This window comes from Ictidomys tridecemlineatus, chromosome 5, assembly GCF_052094955.1.
Source record: "Ictidomys tridecemlineatus isolate mIctTri1 chromosome 5, mIctTri1.hap1, whole genome shotgun sequence".
NCBI lineage: Eukaryota > Metazoa > Chordata > Mammalia > Rodentia > Sciuridae > Ictidomys > Ictidomys tridecemlineatus.
In genome coordinates this window covers 59132640-59153451 of record NC_135481.1, presented here as the reverse complement: position 1 = coordinate 59153451, position 20812 = coordinate 59132640, and the positions used below count along the sequence as shown (strand labels likewise).

At 37.6% G+C, this 20812-nt stretch overlaps 1 protein-coding gene across 9 annotated transcripts in view; it reads right to left on the bottom strand.

Moving 5' to 3' along the window:
* The window catches only part of Syne2 (spectrin repeat containing nuclear envelope protein 2), a 321684-nt gene that overhangs the window by 105387 nt on the left and 195485 nt on the right, over nt 1-20812 (bottom strand). For all 9 annotated transcript variants that reach the window (XM_078050038.1, XM_078050030.1, XM_078050033.1 and 6 more), the window contains 7 exons: nt 15273-15458; nt 13031-13153; nt 11445-11627; nt 8954-9085; nt 4933-5124; nt 4258-4332; nt 1988-2098 (listed from right to left, as the gene is read on the bottom strand). In XM_078050038.1, the coding sequence (XP_077906164.1) occupies nt 1988-2098; nt 4258-4332; nt 4933-5124; nt 8954-9085; nt 11445-11627; nt 13031-13153; nt 15273-15458 (1002 nt within the window). The remainder of the gene's footprint in view (nt 1-1987; nt 2099-4257; nt 4333-4932; nt 5125-8953; nt 9086-11444; nt 11628-13030; nt 13154-15272; nt 15459-20812) is intronic.

Genomic DNA, 20812 nt, shown 5'->3' with positions numbered 1-20812 from the left:
CGAGTCACAGACAGAAGAGAGGGACAAGGAAGGAGACAGAGGGTTCACAGGTAGAAGAGACAGGAAGTGAAGAATTAGGAGGACACTTCAAGAGGACGAGGTGGCCCATAACGTCGGACTCTGGCAAGATCAATAAGGATTAGGACTAACACAAGGCTAAAGTTGCATTCTGGAAGTCAATCCCAGCATACACACAGCCAGAGGCAGAGCATAAAGGGACCCAGGGAGCACCAAGGAAAAACATTTAGTGGGACATGAATGAGGAAGCACAGTAACTGAGGTGGGAAGCAGGATTCAAACAGTCCATGAATCCAAGTGCCATAGTTGGCCATGGACGGGACATCTGCTCGTAGAACAGAACTGGGTCACGTATAGGCCTGAGGATGTGGTAGGCCACACCTGAGGAGAGCTAGGGGCAACAGAGGGAAAGGGCCAGCAATTTCCCCTGTAGGATCTCAGGAGGTTCCATGGAGGAGGCAGAAGTTGAGATGGGTCTTAGGAATGGGGAGGACACCTCGGGCAGCATGGAGGAAAGGCAGGCCAGGGATGCCAAGCAAAGAGCCACTCAAGGGACAGACAGGTTGGGATGATTGGTTTGTTTGGGGGAAGGGGGTTAAGAGGGAAGAAATGCACCACGAGGCAGAAAGTGAAGATGCAGGTGTAAGCAGAGCATGGTGCCAGTGACTGATGAAGGGTTGGTGTGGGAGCTGAGGGCCAGGAGGTGGGAGGAAGAGGTGGGGGTCACGGTGACGATGATACAGTAGCAGGCATGCTTCAGAAGCAAAGGAAAGACATTACTGCTGTGAGGATGGTCTTCTAAAGAGAGGATATTGCCTTTTATTTTGAAAGATTAGAGAAGATTCAGAATGTTGTCAGGAGAAAAAGGCTTACTGCATTAATTTATCCTACATTATTTTTTTTTTAAAGAAATTATGGAAAGACTCTCACTCTCCTCCCTCCTCCCCTGACACACACACAAAAAAGAGAGGAGTGATAAACACCTTGGCAAAACAATGTGACTTAGGTGAATTTTGAAGTGACTTTTTCCTCAGAAAAAGGTACTCTCTCACTATCTGTTGAGTGAACAACAGAAATGCAAAACATTAGCAGGTATTTACTAAGTTGCGTTCCATTTGTGCAGATGTAATGGTGAGAAGCTTTTAAACATTCACAACAGCCAAAATGAGGAACCAACTTCAGTCTCCATCATGGATGAATGGATAAAGAATATGTGGTCTGTATATATTACAGAATACTATTCACCCTTAACAATGAAAAAAAAAAATCCTGCCATTTGCAATGACACAGATGGCCCTGAACAAGAATATGTTAATGCAATAAGCTGGACACAGAATGCTAAATATCACATTATTTCATTTACAAATAGAATCTAAAAAACTTGAAGCAGAGGGTAGAATTGTGGTTACCAGGGACTGTGGGGAAGCACTGGGAGACACTGATCAAAGGATCCAAACTTTCAGTTAGGTAGGAGGAATAAGTTCAAGAGACATTACCATAAAAAATGACTATAGTTAATAGCAATGTATCATAGACCTAGAGAATACAGAAAGAATAGATTTTAAGAGCTCTTAATGCACACACAAATGATAAAATGATAATTATGCAAATCAATGCATATGCTAATTAGCTCAATTTAGTCATTCCACACGGTATATATGTATTTCAAAGCATCCTACTATCCACTATAAATACATGCAATATTCATTTGTCAACAGTGACAAAAAATGCAGCACAGTTCTAAGCATTTTTTTAAATAAGAACTTTTCTTAAAAAAAAAAAAAGAACTTCTTTTCTTTGACTTACTATCCCTTATTTTTATTCCTCATTTGGGACACATCTGTATTTTAAAGTGGAGGTGCTGAATGAAAGAAGAACAAAGGAAGAGGGGAAAGGGAACACAAATTGGGGCAAAAAACAGCTCCCTGTCCCCACACCCCACCTCTGAACATGATATACCCAAGATTACCGGAATGATGGTTGCTGAGGAGGAGGATTCTCCATCTTCCTCCAAGCCCAGGTCATGCTTCCAAAGTAAAGGCAAAGACCTCGAAGACGGCTCCGCTTTCTTATATTCATTCTAAGACAGTGATCGGTTGGTTAGCAGAAGGAAGTGACACCCTACCCTCCTAGACAGCACCCTCCTTGTCTCTCTCATGCAAGGTTCAATTTGCTGGGCATTTTGACTGTAGGCCTTGATTCCACACCTTCTCCTATATTCCATTCACTTATTTTGTTAACTAAGTCATATTTCAAATGTGGTTGCAAATTCCTGAAGCCTAAAGAATATTTTTTAAAGTCAGAGTAAGCTCAAGTCACAGAAAGGAGATCTTTGAAACAATACTTAGGTACTCAATTTGTTTTGGTAAATGCAATCTTAAATGCAGTGTTTAAAATAACATTCCAATAGGTATAAAAATGCTTAAAATCACTAATTATCAGAGAAATGCAAACTAAAACTATAATGAGAGGCCGGGGGTGCAGTTCAGTGGTAGAGCTCTTATGGAGCATGAATGAAGCTCTGGGCTTGTTCCCCAGCACCACTAAATAAATAAATAAAAACAGTGAAGATATCATTTCATACCTATCAGAATGGCATTTATAAAAAAAATGATGAAAAATAACAAGTGTTGGCAAGGATGTGGAGGAAAGGAAACTTAAATACTGTTGAGGGATAGTAAATTAGCTATTAGGGAAGACAGTATACAAGTTCCTCAAAAAATTAAATGAGAAAGCCACCTTATGATCCAGAAATACTACTATTGGGTATATATCCAAAGGAAGTGAAATCAATCCATTGAAGAGATATCTGCACTTCTGTATTTATTACAGCATTATTCATAATAGCCAAAATGTGGAATCAACCTGAGTGTCTATCAATGGACCAATGGATAAAGAATGTAATATGTAATATGTATCTAAGTGTGTGTGTGTATGTATATATATATATGAATGACAGAATACTACTCAGCCATAAAGAGAAGCAAATCCTGTCATTTGTAACAACATGGAGGAACTAAAGGGATATTTTATTAAATGAGGTAAATAAGCCAGGCACAGAAAGACAAATATTGTAGAATCTTGCTTATATGTGAAGTGTAAAAAAGTTAAACTTGTAGAAACAGAGAGTAGAATGGTGTTTATTGGGGTGGAGGGCATGGAGGGAGGTTGGGGAGATGTTGGTCAAAGGATGAAACATTTCAGTTAGACAGGAAGATTAAGAGATGCCAATAACAATATAGTGTGTACCTGCAAACTGCTTAGAGAGATTTTAAGTGTTCTCCCACAAAAAGAAAACGATATATGAGATAATGCATACATGTATTAGATGGATTTAGCCATTCATAACATCCTGAGAGAGAGAGAGTACCCTAAAGTAAATACCTATCTGAAATTAAACCATACTGAAGTGTCTGAAGTCCCCTCTGTTTTGGCCCTTGGTATTGCTTCTATTTTCATGATTCTCTCTGCCACAAGGGACATAATCAGATTGTGAAGCTGTCGATGGTCAGAGGACATGGTAAACCTACATTCTTCTTTATCCTAACTCTCAGCCATACTGAGTCCTAGGGACACTGTGGGACAAGAGGTCTGTTCTGCATGACAATGGACTGATAATTGGAATAATAATAATACAATCTATAAAACGAGCATTAAAAACTGTCTAGTCGTCATATCTGAGCCATAGAAACTGTAAGAAGCTGCAATTTTCTACCTTTTAGCTTAAGGCACATGATAACTTTAGTTTTTAAATTATGGAATGGAAATTGGTGTCCAGGAGTTCCAGTGTGAATGTCTCTTTTAACCAGTTGTAATGAAGTAGTAACAATTAGCTGTATTCGTCACTAACATAGCACATGACCTCGACAACACTATTTTAGACCCCAAAATAACTCAAATAAAGTTGTAAAAAAATAAAGTTGTAGAAAATCACATGGGAATGCCAACCCAACAGCCTACTCTTAAAACTTCAGAGAATTCATTCAGAAGTCAGGACATGAGAGAGGACTTCCTCTTCTCCCTCTGCCAACAAGTGTGTCTGAGTTACATTTCTCTCCCTTGTACAGGGTGAAGTAGGTTGAGGTGCACTTCACGTTAATAACAGGAGAACTACTTCAATCATCCTTTAACAATATCAATATTTTTAAAGAAATAAACATTCTTTTTTTAAGATCTTTTCTATCACCTTTTTAGAGATCTGGTTCTAACAAACTTTCATGAGAAAATCGTTTTCCTTACTTCACTCTTCAGGGAGCCTTCCTCTGCCTCTTCCTTGACAGCTGGCAAGAATGACATGGAGCCTGGTCTGTCCAGCTGAAAGGGGCACAGCAAAAGGACACCTGCAGTCAGCTTGCACATCAACGTCGCCAGGATCCTGGCCTGGCTGCATTTTTATGGAGCTAATTTTTTACTTACTTTAATCCACGACGCCCACCCAGCCTCTGGGCCCTGTACCTTTCCGCTCATCCAGCCCGACAGGCTGGCACAGTCCAGTTCCCTCTCGTTTGCGTGGCTTCCTGGGGCCCTTCATCAAACAACTGAAGAGTGTTATTCACTGATGTGGATTTGGAGAGGGCCGAGAGAAGGTGCCGGGCCACTTCTGAGTCTGCCATGGGCTGACTAATCCATAGGATGATACTTCAAAGACGGCTCCCTACCCGTCTGCCCGTGGAATTTCATAAGCTCATCCTTAAATCACTCAAACATAAGAATTCTGGGTTGAGCCCAGAACAAACACACCCTGAGGATTTATGTTCATTAGTAAACAACCTCAAGTGAAGTACTTCCACTTCAAAAAAATTCCTTTACTATGGGCCATAGACCGAGATACAACAAGTTGTTCAGGTGAAAAATATTACCCATTTAACACTCTTGTGGAATGTGGGACCAGTATTCACATAAAGGGGTTCCTACCTTCCACTCAGACACATCCAGCTCAGCCGCTCCACCGTCCTCCAATGCTCTGGCTGACAGCACGTCTCCTTCTTGCTGTTCTTGCTTCAAATGCTGGTGAAGGTTTAGTACGGCAGCCTTCAAGTCCACCAATAGGTCTTCTTTTTTCTGGTTTAAATGCAGAATCTGCTGTTCCATACTTTTGATGTCTTCCTGTACAGAAAGAATATCTGCATTGTTTAGAAGTCTGAAGTCTTTGGATGTGCATAGGAGCCAGCTCCCTTCAATAAAAGAGATGATAAATAGTTCTAGGCTGTTTGGTTGGCAAAGCCAGGAACCACTCTCTGGTATAGTTTAGTTCCTTCCCAATCTGGCTGCATTTCCAAAGGATGTGGGTAGGTTACCTTAGCTCCTCTGTAGACCTTGCAAATCAGAATATCTGGAGGTGGAGCCAAAGCATGAAAACTTGCAATAGGCTCTATGGGTGACTGTGCAGAACAGCTGGGGTGGAGAGCCACTGCCTTAGTGGCTAGCAATAGGACTGGTGGACCCAGAATGCAAAAGGCCAGGACCCAGGGTCTGCACTTTAACACAGAAAGGCTGTCTGCCTACTTCCCATTTTGTCACATAAAGTATTACAGATGCATGTTTTTAGGAGATATGTTCTCATGTCTGCCCTAGAGATTCTTAAGCAGACTAACATTTGAGAATGGCTAAGTGAAAATACGCTTAGAAGTTTCATTCTTTTATTATTGTCTTTGAAAACTTCTTCAGTATTACTATATCATTTACTCTTTCCACATCCAAGCTTACTATCAAATGGGAATAGTAGTTACCTTGCAGTACAACTTACTATGGGAATGATGGAGAGATGAGTCCAAATTTCATAATGTCGCTTTTTAACATCTGTGTTGGTCTATGCAAATAATTTTTTATATATGGTAGATATGCAAATACTATCTGTCTACGAGAATTATAGAATTAATTACAGAATCCTAGTTTTGGAAGGAATAGCAGATGTTGTCTAGGCTAACAACCTCCTCTTTAGCACCTAAGAGTTATCCAACCCGTGCCTGAACTCCTGCAATGAGTGCTGATCAGAAAGTAGCCTGTTCTTTTTAGGAAACTTTCATGTGTTTAAAATTTATTTTAGAGCAGGAGGTATATCTGGGTGGTAGAGCATGCACCAGGTCCTGAATTCAATACCCAGCACTGTCAAAAGAAAAAATATATGCAAAATAAAATTGTTCCTAATATTTTCCTTAAACCCTTATTTTTTCTATGCATGTACTTATCTATCTAGCTCCGTTGTCTTAAAGATATTTATGGTTATTAATTTTTTAAATTTTTTTACAGATGGAAAAGTTGCACGTCTCTACCTACAAGTAAGTTCTGGAGTCTGCTTCCAGAGGAAGCAGATGATGTTTCTAAAGCTGCAGCATGTGCCAGAGCAGAGCTGGACTTCCCCAGGACTCATGTGTGATTGCACACATTCCTACATCAATATCCCCATTCTGTTTGAAGTCAAAGTTCCCATTATCGCTAGTAGCAAATGATAACTGTCAAAATTAAATCTGGGTTGGGAGTGGATTGTGTCCTATTTTCAATAAACACTAAGCTTCCAAGGTCAAGTGCCCCCCCCAAAGTTTTGACAGTCTTTAGAATAACATTTGGGGAACAGAGCAGGAGGTGCTCAACCTCTCCCACTGTGGAGACACAAAGGGCCCTGAGTAGCCAGTTGCAGGTTGCGCCTGCAGACCTCTGGGACCACAGTGCCTGAGGTGGAGATAATTTCCATAACGCTATTACTTGCCTTTTTGCTGTGTTCACATTTGTTCCGATGGCACCAAAACAACAGTGGGTAAAACTACTGTTACCTTTTATGAATCAAGACAGACATCAACTATATCAATTAAATTCTTCACTATGGTAGACTTATAATAGGAAAAAAAAAAAAGAAAAGTGCCAGTCTCATTTTAGATCATGCTTGATAAAGATAGATACCTTTAATATTCTGGTAACAAAATAGGAAGCATGTCCAAAGTACTTTTGCTACCTACCAAAGTATGATGATTGAGGGAAAGGATTTTTATGAAAGTTTGGTTCTGATTGTGAGCTGAACTACCTACCACCCTGCCCCAGTCACATGAAATAAAATAGCTGAGAAACTATACTTTTACTTAAATGCTATACTTAAAAGCCTCTTCTGAAAAGATAGGTGTTTTATATTGATCACTGCCAACATTTGGAAGATCTGGGCTCCTACAATGAGTACTGATCAGAAAGTAGACTGCTCTTTTTAGGAAACTTTCATGTGTTCAAAATTTAGTTTTAGACTGGGAGGTACAGCTGGGTGGTACAGCATTTGCTATACTGTCAACATTTGGAAGATTTACATCATCTAGTGAAATAATATTTTCTAAATGATCAAATATGGTATTTCAAAGTTACACACAGTAGAAGATCCATTCAAAGTATAAGAAAAAACAATAGATTTTAATGTAAAAATATAGAAAGTTCATTAATGTGGCTACAGATCCCATTTATAACTAGCCTATGAGTGACTTTCATTTGTTGGGTTTAATGCACTTTCAAAGAATATCCACAGTTATTCAAAAGGGCTGTTATTGCTCCCTTTTCAGAGTACACTGTCTTTGAGAGGTTGGATTGTCTTTATATACTTTGAACAAAATCAATAAAATAGCCGGGTACGGTGGCACACACCTGTAATCCCAGCAGCTCAGGAGGCTGAGGCAGTAGGATCATGAGTTCAGACCCAGCCTCAGCAACTTAGCAAGGTACTAAAGCAACTCAGTGAGACCCTGTCTCTAAATAAAATACAAAAAAAGGGCTGGGGATGTAGCTCAGTGAGAGAGTGCCCCTGAGTTCAAACCCCTGTACTATTAAAAAAAAATTGACAAAATAGAATGCAGAAGTAGATGAGAATCTGTCTTCTATTAAGCCAGACATTAAAGAAATTTACAAAAATGTAAAAGAGTCACTCTTTTCATAGTGTTTTGAGTGACATAATTATATTCATAAAAATGTTATTTCTATTAACATGTGTTTATGATTGCTATTTTAAAATAAACTAAACAAATATTTTTACTTTTCTGAGTTTCAATCCCTATGTCCTCAGATATACAAACAAAAGCTCTTTGTAGTCCTCAAATTTTCTCATGAACACAGAACTTGACATTTTCACAGTATTGAATCTTTAACACTAAGTCTGTGTAATTGGTTCCACCCCTTAATGACTATGTCACCTTGAACCTCTCTGTACTTTACCTTACATGTTAAGTAACTTGCTTCTGTCTCACACCTAGTAAATGGTATAATCTTGCTTTGTAGTGTCACATTAACTACCTGCCTGCATCAACTGGATCACAGGACAAAAAACACAGCTCTCTAGCTGAACTACCTACCACCTCTAGAATCCTTGGTATATAATCATGTTTTTAAATACAGAAGTACTGACTTAAAAATCAAGACTGAAACAGTGGAGGATTGACAGGCAAACCACTGTAACTGGGTGCTCTGGACATTATTAATTATGGCAAATGGAAATACAGCCTGGCATATGAAATCCTTCATTATAATGGTGTCCGGAGTTTTATTACTTCTAAAGCCCAGCCTGCCCACACTGCCTAACTACCACCCCAAAAAATTAGTCAGAGAGCCAGGTTGTCCAAATAATCAATGCCACACGAGTCTCTTTGGGATCAGAGCAAATGCAGATCAAAATATACCATGTTGAGGCTGTGAGCACTTGAAAAGCTCCCCATTAAGGAAGAGATGTGGAAGCCCCAGTCCAGTTTCTGGAGCTAGAACTGCCCAGCCTACGATTTTATCATGCTTCAATAATGACATTATACAATCCTCTATTTTATGAAACAGGAATGGAAAGTAAAGGCACACAATAAATAGCTTTAATTGGAAAAAAGAAGTCAGACATAATGCTGTAGGCACTAAATACCAAGGGCTTAAACACTACTTATTACTATTGAATGAATGGATGAATAAATGAATGAAAGAAACATACCTGTACTTCTGGAAAGTCAACAGCTTGGTCTGGTGACATATGTTCAAGGGAGAACTCCGTTGAATAATTATTTAAGATTCGTTTCAAATTTTCTATTTCTTCATTGCATTCATTAGTCTGTCTTATGACTACCTACAAAATACCCCCCCCCCAAAAAAGAAAAACTTGTCATATCTAAGGACTAGATTAATGGGCTATTTTCATTATCTATCCCCACGATAAGTTCCAATCAAATGCAGAAAATATGCACTTATACAGATTTCAACAAGAAATACCGAATATCTTATATTTATATTCTAAATATATTGTAGATATATCCTAAATATCATCTACATTCTAAATATTAAGAACGTTTGCAAAACTGGCCTGACCTTCCTGCTCTACTAGGTGAAGGGTCACCTTGGGCAGTGCTTAGAGTACAAATCTAAGTAGACACACCTTTTCTCCAAAGTATTTCCAATCTAGTGGGCTTACTCTGGGAAGCCTATTATGGCATATTAACATAAAGTTGCTAAGATTTATGACATTACTGCTATATCATATTCACCATTTTAATACACAATCCACATGGAGCTTTCCAAAAGAACAGTGACATTACTTATTCAGAATGAACAGGACATGAGATTGAAGTGATGATGATGAATTTTCCTGGTTCAGACCTATCCTCCCCAGTACACCTTAGGATTAAGGAGGCGCATTTTGTAAGTAAAAAACTGAAAGTTCAAGAGCAGTCTGAATTTGTAAAACTCACCAGAACAGCACATGGAACCTGATGTTAAGGGAACAGAGCTCAGACCTATTTGTGAGCGAAATGGTATGATTCAAGAAGGATGAAAGATAAATGGACTTCAAAAACCAAGTCTAGATACTTCTTTGGTATGCTTCGTTGTGAAGCAGAATATCTTTTGAAACTACGAAGTTTCTGGCCAACATATAATGCTTCCTTGTATTTTCTTTAATATTTAACCATAATTTTAGCTGCAGGCTGGAAATGAATAACTACGTTCACTGCACACACCTGTTCCCAGTCTTCAACAGTGAACTACATCTCATTACTCTCCCCAAAAGTAATTTCTCTTATTTTCCACAAGGAAGGCACTTGTAATATCTACAGTAAAATTAAAGGAAATGTCCCATATTCTAATGATTTTCATTTTCACTAGCTTACTTGGCTTTGAAAGATAGGAGGGGACATTTGATTTCCACCAACACAATAAGATGGAAAATTTTAACAGCACAGTTTAATACCGAACTTGGCAAAAAAATAAATAAATAAAAATAATAAATAAATAGCATCTTCCATCATCCCCTTTTCATCTTGTGAGGAAGCTGCTTTAAAGCATAGTTAAGATATGATATATTAAGAACTATGTAATGTTTTGAACGACCAACAATAAAAAAAAAATAAATAAAAAAAAGAATTGTTATTTTTCTCTTCCTGTCCAGGAGACCAATAAAGCACCAAAAGATTAAAAATACTACATCAAGTTTGATGTTCTTTTCTTCTCTTACATTATTAAAAAAATAGAACATTGAGTGCTATGTCTTTTTTCTCTCTGTGAGTGTTAGAAAATGACACCAGCGGATCACTAGCCAGGCCAAGAGGGACTGTGTGAGGTAAGACTCAAACCAGGGAATACAGGATGAAACCTTAGGATGATCGAGTGGCAGCCACAGGCACATGAAACTTAAGAAGGAACAAGCTATTGTGGTGGTCAAAGGTAGGATGCAGATGTCTACTAAGAGGGTCTGTAGAATTCAAGATCTTTCAGCAATTTTCTGTTCTTATGAGAGTGGTTGTTGATCTAGGAATACATGCTAAAGAAAAAAGTCATTTCTGACCATTGATGATTCCTGTCTTGAGAATGGTGATCTAACAAAATTTAAGTGGGAGAAAAACATTCTCTGGAGAGAGGATGAAAGATGTTATCAGCTAGAAGGAAGAGACCCTTAATAGTGAGAAATGAAACCAAGGGTCCAGAAACTCAAACTTGTGTTATATTTGTACACAAATTAAACCTATATGCAGGTTAACTCTGTAGCTGCTCAGCAAATCACTTAACACCCTGACACCAGACTCCATGAAGACTGTAAAGTGCCTACCCTCTATCTACTCACACACTGGGTAATAAGATAATAAAATGAGCTGATTGCTAGAAATGAGCAAAATAGATAGACAGACCTGTTGGCTTCCATAGACTGCAAATGCCTGGTTTAGGTTCAAATCTCTTGCCACAGCACTGTACCAACATAGGTTTTTAACAGGTGTGGAATGGAATTAAATAGACCAGGACTATGCTTTAATGTCTTCAACCAGAGTAAGGGCAAGAATGAAGGAAAACAACCTTAGCCCCATTTGGGCAAGAAATTAAGCTCTTCTATCAAATGCCACCTTCTTGATCATAATTATTTCCAATTAAAATTGAGAACAAAACTAGCTTTTGCTGAACATTTTTATCCAATAGATTGTGTGCCATTGTAAACTGCTCACCTTTAATAACTCATTTTGTTCCTGAGTCACGTTTTCCAATAGTTTTACAGCTTGCAAAAGCTGATTTGTCCGCTGAAACACAGGCAGAGGTTTTGTTCCTGCCTGGGGTAGCCTCAGTTCCACTTGGTAAGACACTATCTCAGCAATGGTTTTCTTCATGGGGCGTATATTTTCAAGTATGACCTTAATAACACAAGAAAAGCATGGTACATAAATGAAGAAAAAGACCACTGCTGAGTTTAATTATTCAAAATTAAAATACTGAATACTTTAGTATTTAAAACATTTCCTTAACTCAGATTGAAAAGAACCATTGCATCACTTGGGATGTGAGAGTTAAGGGTCTCGGGAAAGAATGCCTGGGGTAAGAGCAATTTGCCAGTATTTACTTGTGCACTTGGACGGCCCTTTGCTTTCTTCTCTCCCTTTCTCTCTGTGTGAAATTGTTGTTTAGCTCTGCATATTATCACTAAGCAGTGGGCTATCAAAGGGCAAATTCTGTATCTTATCTTTAGAGCAACTGCATAGAGCTTCCTATATAGCTCTCAAAAATGCTTATTAAATTGAACAAAATTGTCCAGAAAATTTTTAATTCCCAGGAGTATAATTATATTTGGCTTTAATCAACTTCTGATCCATAGAATCTGGATCAATCTGCCTACCTACCTACATATCTACCTAGGTAATTTGCAGGGGACTGAATCCCAGTGCCTCACATATACTAGGTAAGCATCCTATCACTGAGCTACATATACAGGCCTTTATATTTTATTTGGAGACAGAGTCTCACAAAGTTGCCCAGGCTGGCCTTGAACTTGAGATCTTTCTGCCTCAGCCTCCTGAGTAGTTGGATCACAGCATGGCTACTAACCAGTAAATTAGGAGAAATTAATCACTTTACTAAATACTTCTTCATTTAATCTTCATAATCCTCTTGGGAAAGCATGCTAACCTCCATTACAGAGGTGTCTGGAAGTTAGAAGATTCAAATAAGGTGAGATTGTAAGAGGCAGGGGTGGGATTAATACCCAGGCCTGCCTGATCCCAAAACACAAGTTTTTGATCCTCAGGCTAAGGAGGAAACAAAGTCTGTCTCAGTTCCTGTGCTAGGAGCTCCATATGCACTGTAACTAGAATGTAATGACTTCAATCCTAGTGCACAGATATGACAAGGTACATACACACTCAAGTTCACGCAGCTAAGGAAGCAGTGTTATAGTGCTAGAACCCATTTGAGCCTGGCTTAGGTGCTCAAGTTCTTTAGACTTGAAGGCAAACTTACCTATACAATAATTATCTTTACACAGGTAGCATTATGAGTATAATTTAAAGCATTTATATTCATTCATATCTATTTCCAAACCTTATTTTTGCTATTATTCTAGCAAGATGAACACTTTGGGGGCTAGGGGTTTAGCTTAGAGTTAGAGTACTGTCTGAGGCATCAGGAGGCCCTGAGTTCAATTACCAGGATCATAAGACAAAACAAAACAAGACAAATACTTGGTTCAAATCACATTATTACATATTTTTAAACAGACATAGCAGGTATTATGAGAATACTTTTTATAATGATCTATGCTTACCTCTCCATGCTTAAGATGTTCTTCAGGTGAAAAATCAAATATTTCTTTTGATAACAGGATAGTTCTGATTTTTGAAACTTTTTTCTCCATAGATTTTACTTCGGATTCAATAGCAACCACATCCTAGAATTTCAGAAACAGAACCAACTTATGCAGTATATGCTGTAAACTAATAATACATAAAACACAATTTATTGCCATTAATTCTATTTTACACTTAGCCAAAGAATTTGCTACTTATATCTCTTAAAAACTAGCCAAGTGCTACAAAGATAATTTTCACTACTTTCAATAAAAATGTCATTTTACTAATAGCATATTCCACTAAAGAGCATTGCCCTAACCTTGACATTGAATTAAAATAATCATAGAGCTAATTTTCGTTTTCTCATGAGAACAAAGGTAATATGCATCCAAACCATTTTTTTAAAAAAACTCTTGTTATCTACAGACTCTTTAACTTTATCTTTGGAACTGTTTAAACACTTGAAATAGGTGGGTCTGATATTTTAAAAATTTCCACCACTTTAAGTAAAATGATAAAATTACCCTTGAAAAAGTACACACAAAGATTAGAAAACTGACCAGATTTTTTAATCAACCCTTGATAAAATATTTTTTAAAACATTTTTTATTACTCTATTACTTTATTTATTATGTGGTGCTGAGGATTGAACCCAGTGCCTCACATGTGCTAGGCAAGCCCTCTACCACTGAGTCACAACCCCCACCCTTTTAATAAAATATTGCCAAGCAATATTATAAATGACTTTATAATCTACTCAGATTTATTTAAATAATAGATCATTTGTCCAGTGGTTATTTCTCTAGTTAGTGTCAACGTCCAGAACCTGGCCAAGAACCTTAAATGCTACAAAAATAAGTTATAATATGCGCTATAAAATCTAGATACGAAATGCATATCACTGTACAAGACCCCTCAATCTGACTTTGGAGATCAATACAGATCCCTATAGCAGTAAGATGGTATGGTTAATAATGGAGATTTTTTAAATCCCATAAAAATAGCCTAACGGTTTCCAATTCTAGCAGTTTGGAATCACTCAACATAGGGTAAAATAGACCTTCATTAGCATGAAGCAGACAGTAAATACAGTGACTGTCTATAGTAGTCCCCCCAAATTATGAGAAAATGTTAAAGTACACTGAAATAATTTTCTGTACCTACTGTTTGAGAAGGTACATAAATTTTTTCTATGTATTCCATGGTAATTTCTATCAGAAGTTGCAGATGCACTCTAAAACCTTGGACTAGGTTTCAGTAACCAAGAATTTACTTCAACAGCTACTATTCCCCAAAGTTACAGGAGTATGGAATGCCACAGAGAAACACAAGGTAAATAACAGAACTAACTGTAAAGGCCTTTTATCATGTGACTTTAAGTAAATGCCTCATGTATTTCAAGCAAAAATTACTTAAAAATTCTGTGATGGTGTGTGTAGGTCAGTTGTAGAGCACCTGCATGCATGAGGCCCTGGGTTGGATCCCCAGCACCACATAAACAAATACATAAAAAAGAAAAAAAAAAAAGGGCTGGGGTTACAGCTCAGTGGTAGAGCATTTGCCTAGCATGTGTGAGGCACTGGATTCAATTCTCAACACTGCATATAAACAAATGAATAAAATAAAGGTCCGTCTATCAACAACTAAAAAAAATATTAAAAAGAAAGAAAAAAAAAGAAAAAGGAACAATTCAGTGGCTGATATAGCAACCTCTCAACAAATGTTTGCTATTGGTGAAAGAAGACTTGGAAGGGTGCCTGTTTTAATTCCTTCTTTCCATATGGGTATTTTAATTAATTAACTAATTAATTCATTAACATTTTGGGTATTTTAATTAACTAATTAATTCATTAACATTTTATACCTGTTAGGCAAGCACTCTACCACTGAGCTATATCCCAAGCACCCGCAAACCCATTTTTTTCTTAGTGCTTTAAAAATCAACAATAGCCCTATTTGGACAAAGAGAAAACAATGAGCTTATCTGATCAGAATCCTTCACTCTTTAGATAGAATAATTCTGGATTAAGAATGGGGATATGCTTTTCTGTTATGGTTGCACTCAAGGTTTCAAAGTAAAGTAAAAAGAGCATAAGTGAAAATTTTACCAGTTCATTGTGGGTTTCTATAACTCAGACATGATTAGTAGTACAACAAATTTGCCAAATGAGCTACAAACCAAAAACAGGAAGTCACATCTTTAGGGTGTCAACTTACATCTGCCATCCGCTGAATGTGGGGAAGGCTTTCCATTATTTGTTGCTGGAGATCTACTACTTGACTGCTTAGGTCTTGTACGGACTGTACTAAGTCATCTGTTTCGAAAATGTCTGACAAATCCTCTAGATCTGTGAAAACTGAATGTAAAAGATTGTGCTTCTGCTCAGAATCTTCCAAAGCCCTCTAGATAGAGAAAAAAGAAAAGAGAAAAACAAGTTGATTAAAATTTAAATTAGTGTTTCAAATTCCTGGTTCTTTCCATTTCCATAGTGAAAACACTGAACGCTTCCTATTGCCAGTGGCCACGGATGACTTTATAGAGTGTCTGCTATGATATGGTGCCATCCAAGTTTTGTATTCCTATCCAAAATGCTTGGGACCTAAATTGTTTTGGTTTTCAGAATTTTTTTTCATATTTTAAAACATACGCATATACATAATAAAATGTCTTAAGGATGGGACTCCAGTCTAAACACAAAATTCATTTACACAATGTATACACCCTTCAGGATATATACATATCCAGAAGGTAGTTTTATACAATATTTTAAGTGTGTCTGCATTTTGATTAAGACCCATCATCTATTTCAGATTCTGGAGCAATTTTAGATTTCAGATTTTCAGGTTAGGGATGCTCTACTTATAACAAGAATTATATTTATTTGACCTTCATTCTGAGTTCCTAGCAGAGAGTTTCTAAAATCCTTGAAATTTCCTGAGTGACAGAGGTGAGAAGAGCGTCATTAATTATTCATAGGTTTCTTTAAAACATGTACTAACTTTCAAACTCAATATTTCCTTTTTGTTTGTTTTTGTGGTGCCGAGGATCAAACCCAGGGCCTTATGCATGCCAGGCAAGTGCTCTACCACTGCACACTTAAGATTTCAAAATATCTCAAAATTTTCAGCCTGCTAATGTAGTTTTCAGGTAATTCCATAAAAATCTAAGTGATACGAGAAAGAATATTTACTTATTCAGGTAGAAATCTAATCATAAGTCTCAAAAATTAATCAGATTATTCAGAATTTTCTATTGATCTTATTCAAAATCCTAGTTAAGAGAAACAAAACTTAAAACCAATGCCTTTGACCAATAATACAATAGCATTAAAAAACCATGAAATACTTAAATTTAACTTTACACATACAAGAAACCAGTACATTGACAATTAGAAAACATTGCTGCAAGAAGTAAAAGACTAAATAAAATAAATGAAGAGATATACATGTTCCTAGATTGAACAGTCAACATGGCTAAGACATAAATTCTACCCAAATTGATCAACAGATTTAATGGAATCCCACTCAAAATTCCAACAGACCTCTAAATAGACATTGACAAGCTGATTCTAAGATTTATATGGAAATGCAAAAGAATAAGATTAACCAAAAAAATTGGAAAAAGTTATAGAATTTATGATACTTGATTTCAAGATTTACTATAAAGCTATAGTAATTAGGACTCTTACAATGGTAAAAGAACTGAGACAGATCAATAAAACAGAAGAGAAAACTTAGAAATAGAACCATACATATGAGGTTAACATTTTCAAGAAGGTACCAAAATAATTCAAAGTTGAGAGTCCTTTCAATAAATGGTGTTGGAACAATAAGATATCCTTAGGGAAAAAGATGAACCTTGACCTTTAACACTGTTTTCCTTGATTCATCTGTATACAACAATTAACATTAAATAGATCATAGACCTAAAAGTAAGAGTTAATACTATCAAATTTCTGGAAAATAACATAGGAGGATATCTTGTGATCTTTGATTAGGTAAAGATTTCTTAGATATAGCACAAAAGAATAATCTATAGAAGAAAATATTGCTAAATTAGACTTTATCAAATTGGTAACTTCTGTTCTCTGAAAGACAGTGATAAAAGAATGGAAAGACAATAAAATAAACTCCTTTCTTCCCTTGTCCCCATTCCCTCTGTTCAGTTCACAAACTAGGGAAAATATGTGTAAATCACATATCATATGATACAGAAATCATTTTTAGAATGTTTTATAAATAACTTCTACAACTTAATAGGGTAACAATCCAATTTAAAATTGGGGGTGGGGGTGGGAAATGAATAGACATTTCACAAAGGAAGTATATAAATGACAAGGACATGAATAAATGCTAAAAACACGAGTCATTAGAGAAATGCCAATTAATCCAGAATACTGCCATCTATCACTAGAATGGCCAAAATTTAAAAGATAATACCAAGTGCTGACAAAAAGATGGAGGGGAGTCAAAAAGTTATACCACCATCTCAGAAAACAACTTGGCAGGTTTTCATTTAGTTGAACATTTACCATAAAAGCCAGCAATCATACTCTTAGGTATTTATTCATTGAAATGAAATTAAAAATATATGTCCACATCAACATTTGTACAGAAATCCATTCACAGCAGCTTTGCTCATAATGGCCTGTGGCAACCAGCCTTCAATATGGCGCCCACGATCCTCGCTTCACAGTATTCATGCCTGTATAATCAGTTCCCTGGATTCATGATTTACTCTAATGAAATATGACCAAAGTAATAAGATGCCACTTCCCAGATGAGGTCACAAGAAGACTGCAGCTTCTGACTAGGGAGTTACCTTCTCTTGTTTACACTGGGGGAAGCCAGCTGTGAGGTGGTCTCTTGTGAAGAGGCCGTGTCTCTGGGTACGGATGTGGATCTTTCACGGCCTGTTGTGTGTGAATGCATGTGGAAGTGGATCCTGTCTCTCTTTCCCTCACAAACCAAGAATTCAGAGGAGCCCAAAGCCTCTGCTGATACCATGACTGAATTCATGAGAGACTTTGTGCCAGACACACTCCCCTAAGCTGAGCCTGGATTCTAGACCCACAGAAACAGTGAGATAATAACAACATGGTGTTTCGAGCTGCCAATCAGGGGTGTAACTTGTTACACGGCAATAGCTAACACATAGCTCAGAATCAGGAACGACCCAAACCCTACTCACTGGTGTATGGCACATGATTCGTTCACTTCCCTAAATGGAACACAGCAATTAAAATAATGAACTCTGGATAGATGTTAAGTGAAAGAAGTCAGACATAATAAACTATGCAGTTCCATTTACATGACAGTCCAGAAAGGACGGAACTATAGCAATAGCAAGCAATGAGGGAGGGAAAGGTTGCCTAGGTCTGAAGATGAACAAAAGGAGACGGACACCAAGTGCAGAGAGGCACAAGGGGACTTTCTGGGGTGATGGAAATGTTCTTCAATTTGTTGTTGTTGTTGTTGGTTACACAGCTGCACAATTAAGAGGGGTGTATTTCAGTACATGTAAAATTATACCTCAATGAAGTTGATTTAAAAACAAGCTAGTTTACTATTTTTACAATGATCATTTGTTTTGATGATTCTTAATTACAATAGCACTAATTATGAAATCAGCTTTAGATCATACAAATGTATTTTAACAAATGCAGTCCAGGCAAAAAGTTATAGTGCAATTAAAACAAACTTTTTTTTAAACCTCAGTTGAGATTTTTAAGAGTCACTTTAAAAAGTAAGACCTGGTAATGTCAAAAGTGGAAAAGAATATCTTAAAAGTAGAAACAACTATTTCCATTATGAGGACAAAATGGGATTTTCCACAGAGGACTAGAAGTAAGCTCTCGGGGACTTACTTCCCATCGGGGGATTTATTAGATCCATTCTGGAGAAAATAAACTTCTTTCTTCCCTGTCCCTATTCCCTCCGCTCAGTTCTAGCTTATCAACAAAGTCCACCAATCTCAGTATCCTGAACAGACACTTTTACAGATGCATATTTGTTTAAGGAGAAGGCAGCAAAAGCCAACTGTTCTTGCCTGAGTGGTTATAGTTTTTAATTTTTAACTCATCAAAAACATTTGAGGAAAAAGCATTATTTCTCTTTCCTGTCTTGGCAGACTCTTCCAAAATGGTGAATCATAAAAGTGATTAAAGGGCTGGGGTTGTGGCTCAGTGGTAGAGCACTTGCCTAGCATGTGCAAGCCACTGGGTTTGATTCTCAGCACTACAAACAAATGAATAAAACAAAGGTCCATTGACAAATAAAATTTTAAAAAGTGATTAAAAATAAAAAGATGGCATGCTCTACGGATGTGGAAAATCAATCTAAGGAATGTGTGTGGTGGCACTGAGGGACAAAGGTGATCAGAAGCAATGCAGAAGAAAAGAGATAAATGGATAAAAATGCATTATCTTGACAACTGTTACCACAGGACAAAAATGTGCCACCAAATCTCAAACATCAGGGAGGCAGGGAGACAGGAAGTCAGCCACCCACTGTGGAACATGCTGTGCTGTTCTAAAGATATAAAGAGGACACAGATCATCTTGGAGGTATGAGTTCTGTAAAAACCATTATAGAACATTTCCTAAGGGATCTTTTCCAGTGGCTGAATGAGAGAAGAAAAATATTCCTTCACAAACAGAATTTCGTGGACCAAAACCATCAGTGCTCAGCATCTGGACCACCCCTGCAAGTCATGGCCCTGCCTAGGAGAACACTTCCCTCTCTTTGTCTCTATAAGCTGACATGGAGACACAGGGGACCTGGGCAGTGCCAGGAATGAATCCTGGGATGTCAGGACTGGAAGGAACCATGGATTGGCTTTCTACTGCTATGTAACGATTACTACAAATCTGACTGCTTCAAACCCATTTATTATGTGACGTGTTCCATGGGTCAGGAGTTAAGGTTTACTGTGAGTGGGTCCTGTGTTCAGGAGGCCATCAGGTTGCAAACAGTCAGGTTGTTCACAGAATTCAGTTGTAGTACTGAGGTCCCTGTTTTCTTGCTGGCTGATGGCTGAAAGTGGCTCTCAGCTTCTAAAGACACCCTTGAATCCCAATCCCATGGTTCTTACTTCTTAAGGCCAGCAGGAGAATCTCTGTATGGTTTGCCACTAGGGAATCTTGTGATCAAGTGACATGATTGATCATGTATGTATCCACAACAGTGACTATTCCATTGCCACAGTCACAGAACATAACCTAATCAGTGTGACTATTCTATCCTGTTCAGAGTCCTGCCTAGACTCAAGGGGAGGGGATTATTAACGTCATACACACCAAGGAATGAGAATATTGGGGGGCCATCTTAGAATTTCGTGAACCAAAACCATCAACACTACCCAATGCAAACTTCTTACTTCATGGATGGGGAACACTGAGGCCCGTGGAAGATAAATGCTAAAATTATCCAAAAAGTCATGGAGTAGGACAAAAAGAACCAGATACCGATCTCCAAAATTCCTTTCTAGTGTCTGCCAATATCTCAAGCTTCCTTCTGCCTCTTAGCATGATGATAAGGGTTATGGTTTCGATGTGGTGTCCCCAAAAGCTCACATGTGAGACAATGCAAAGTTTGGAGGAGAAATGATTGGATCATCTTTAACCAAATCAGTGGATTGATCCCTGAGGGGATTAACTCAGTGGTAACTGGAAGCAGGTAGATGTGGCTGGAGAAAGTGGTTTATCTGGGGTGTGGCTACAGAGTATACATTTTATATCTCCAGAGTAGAGTCTCTC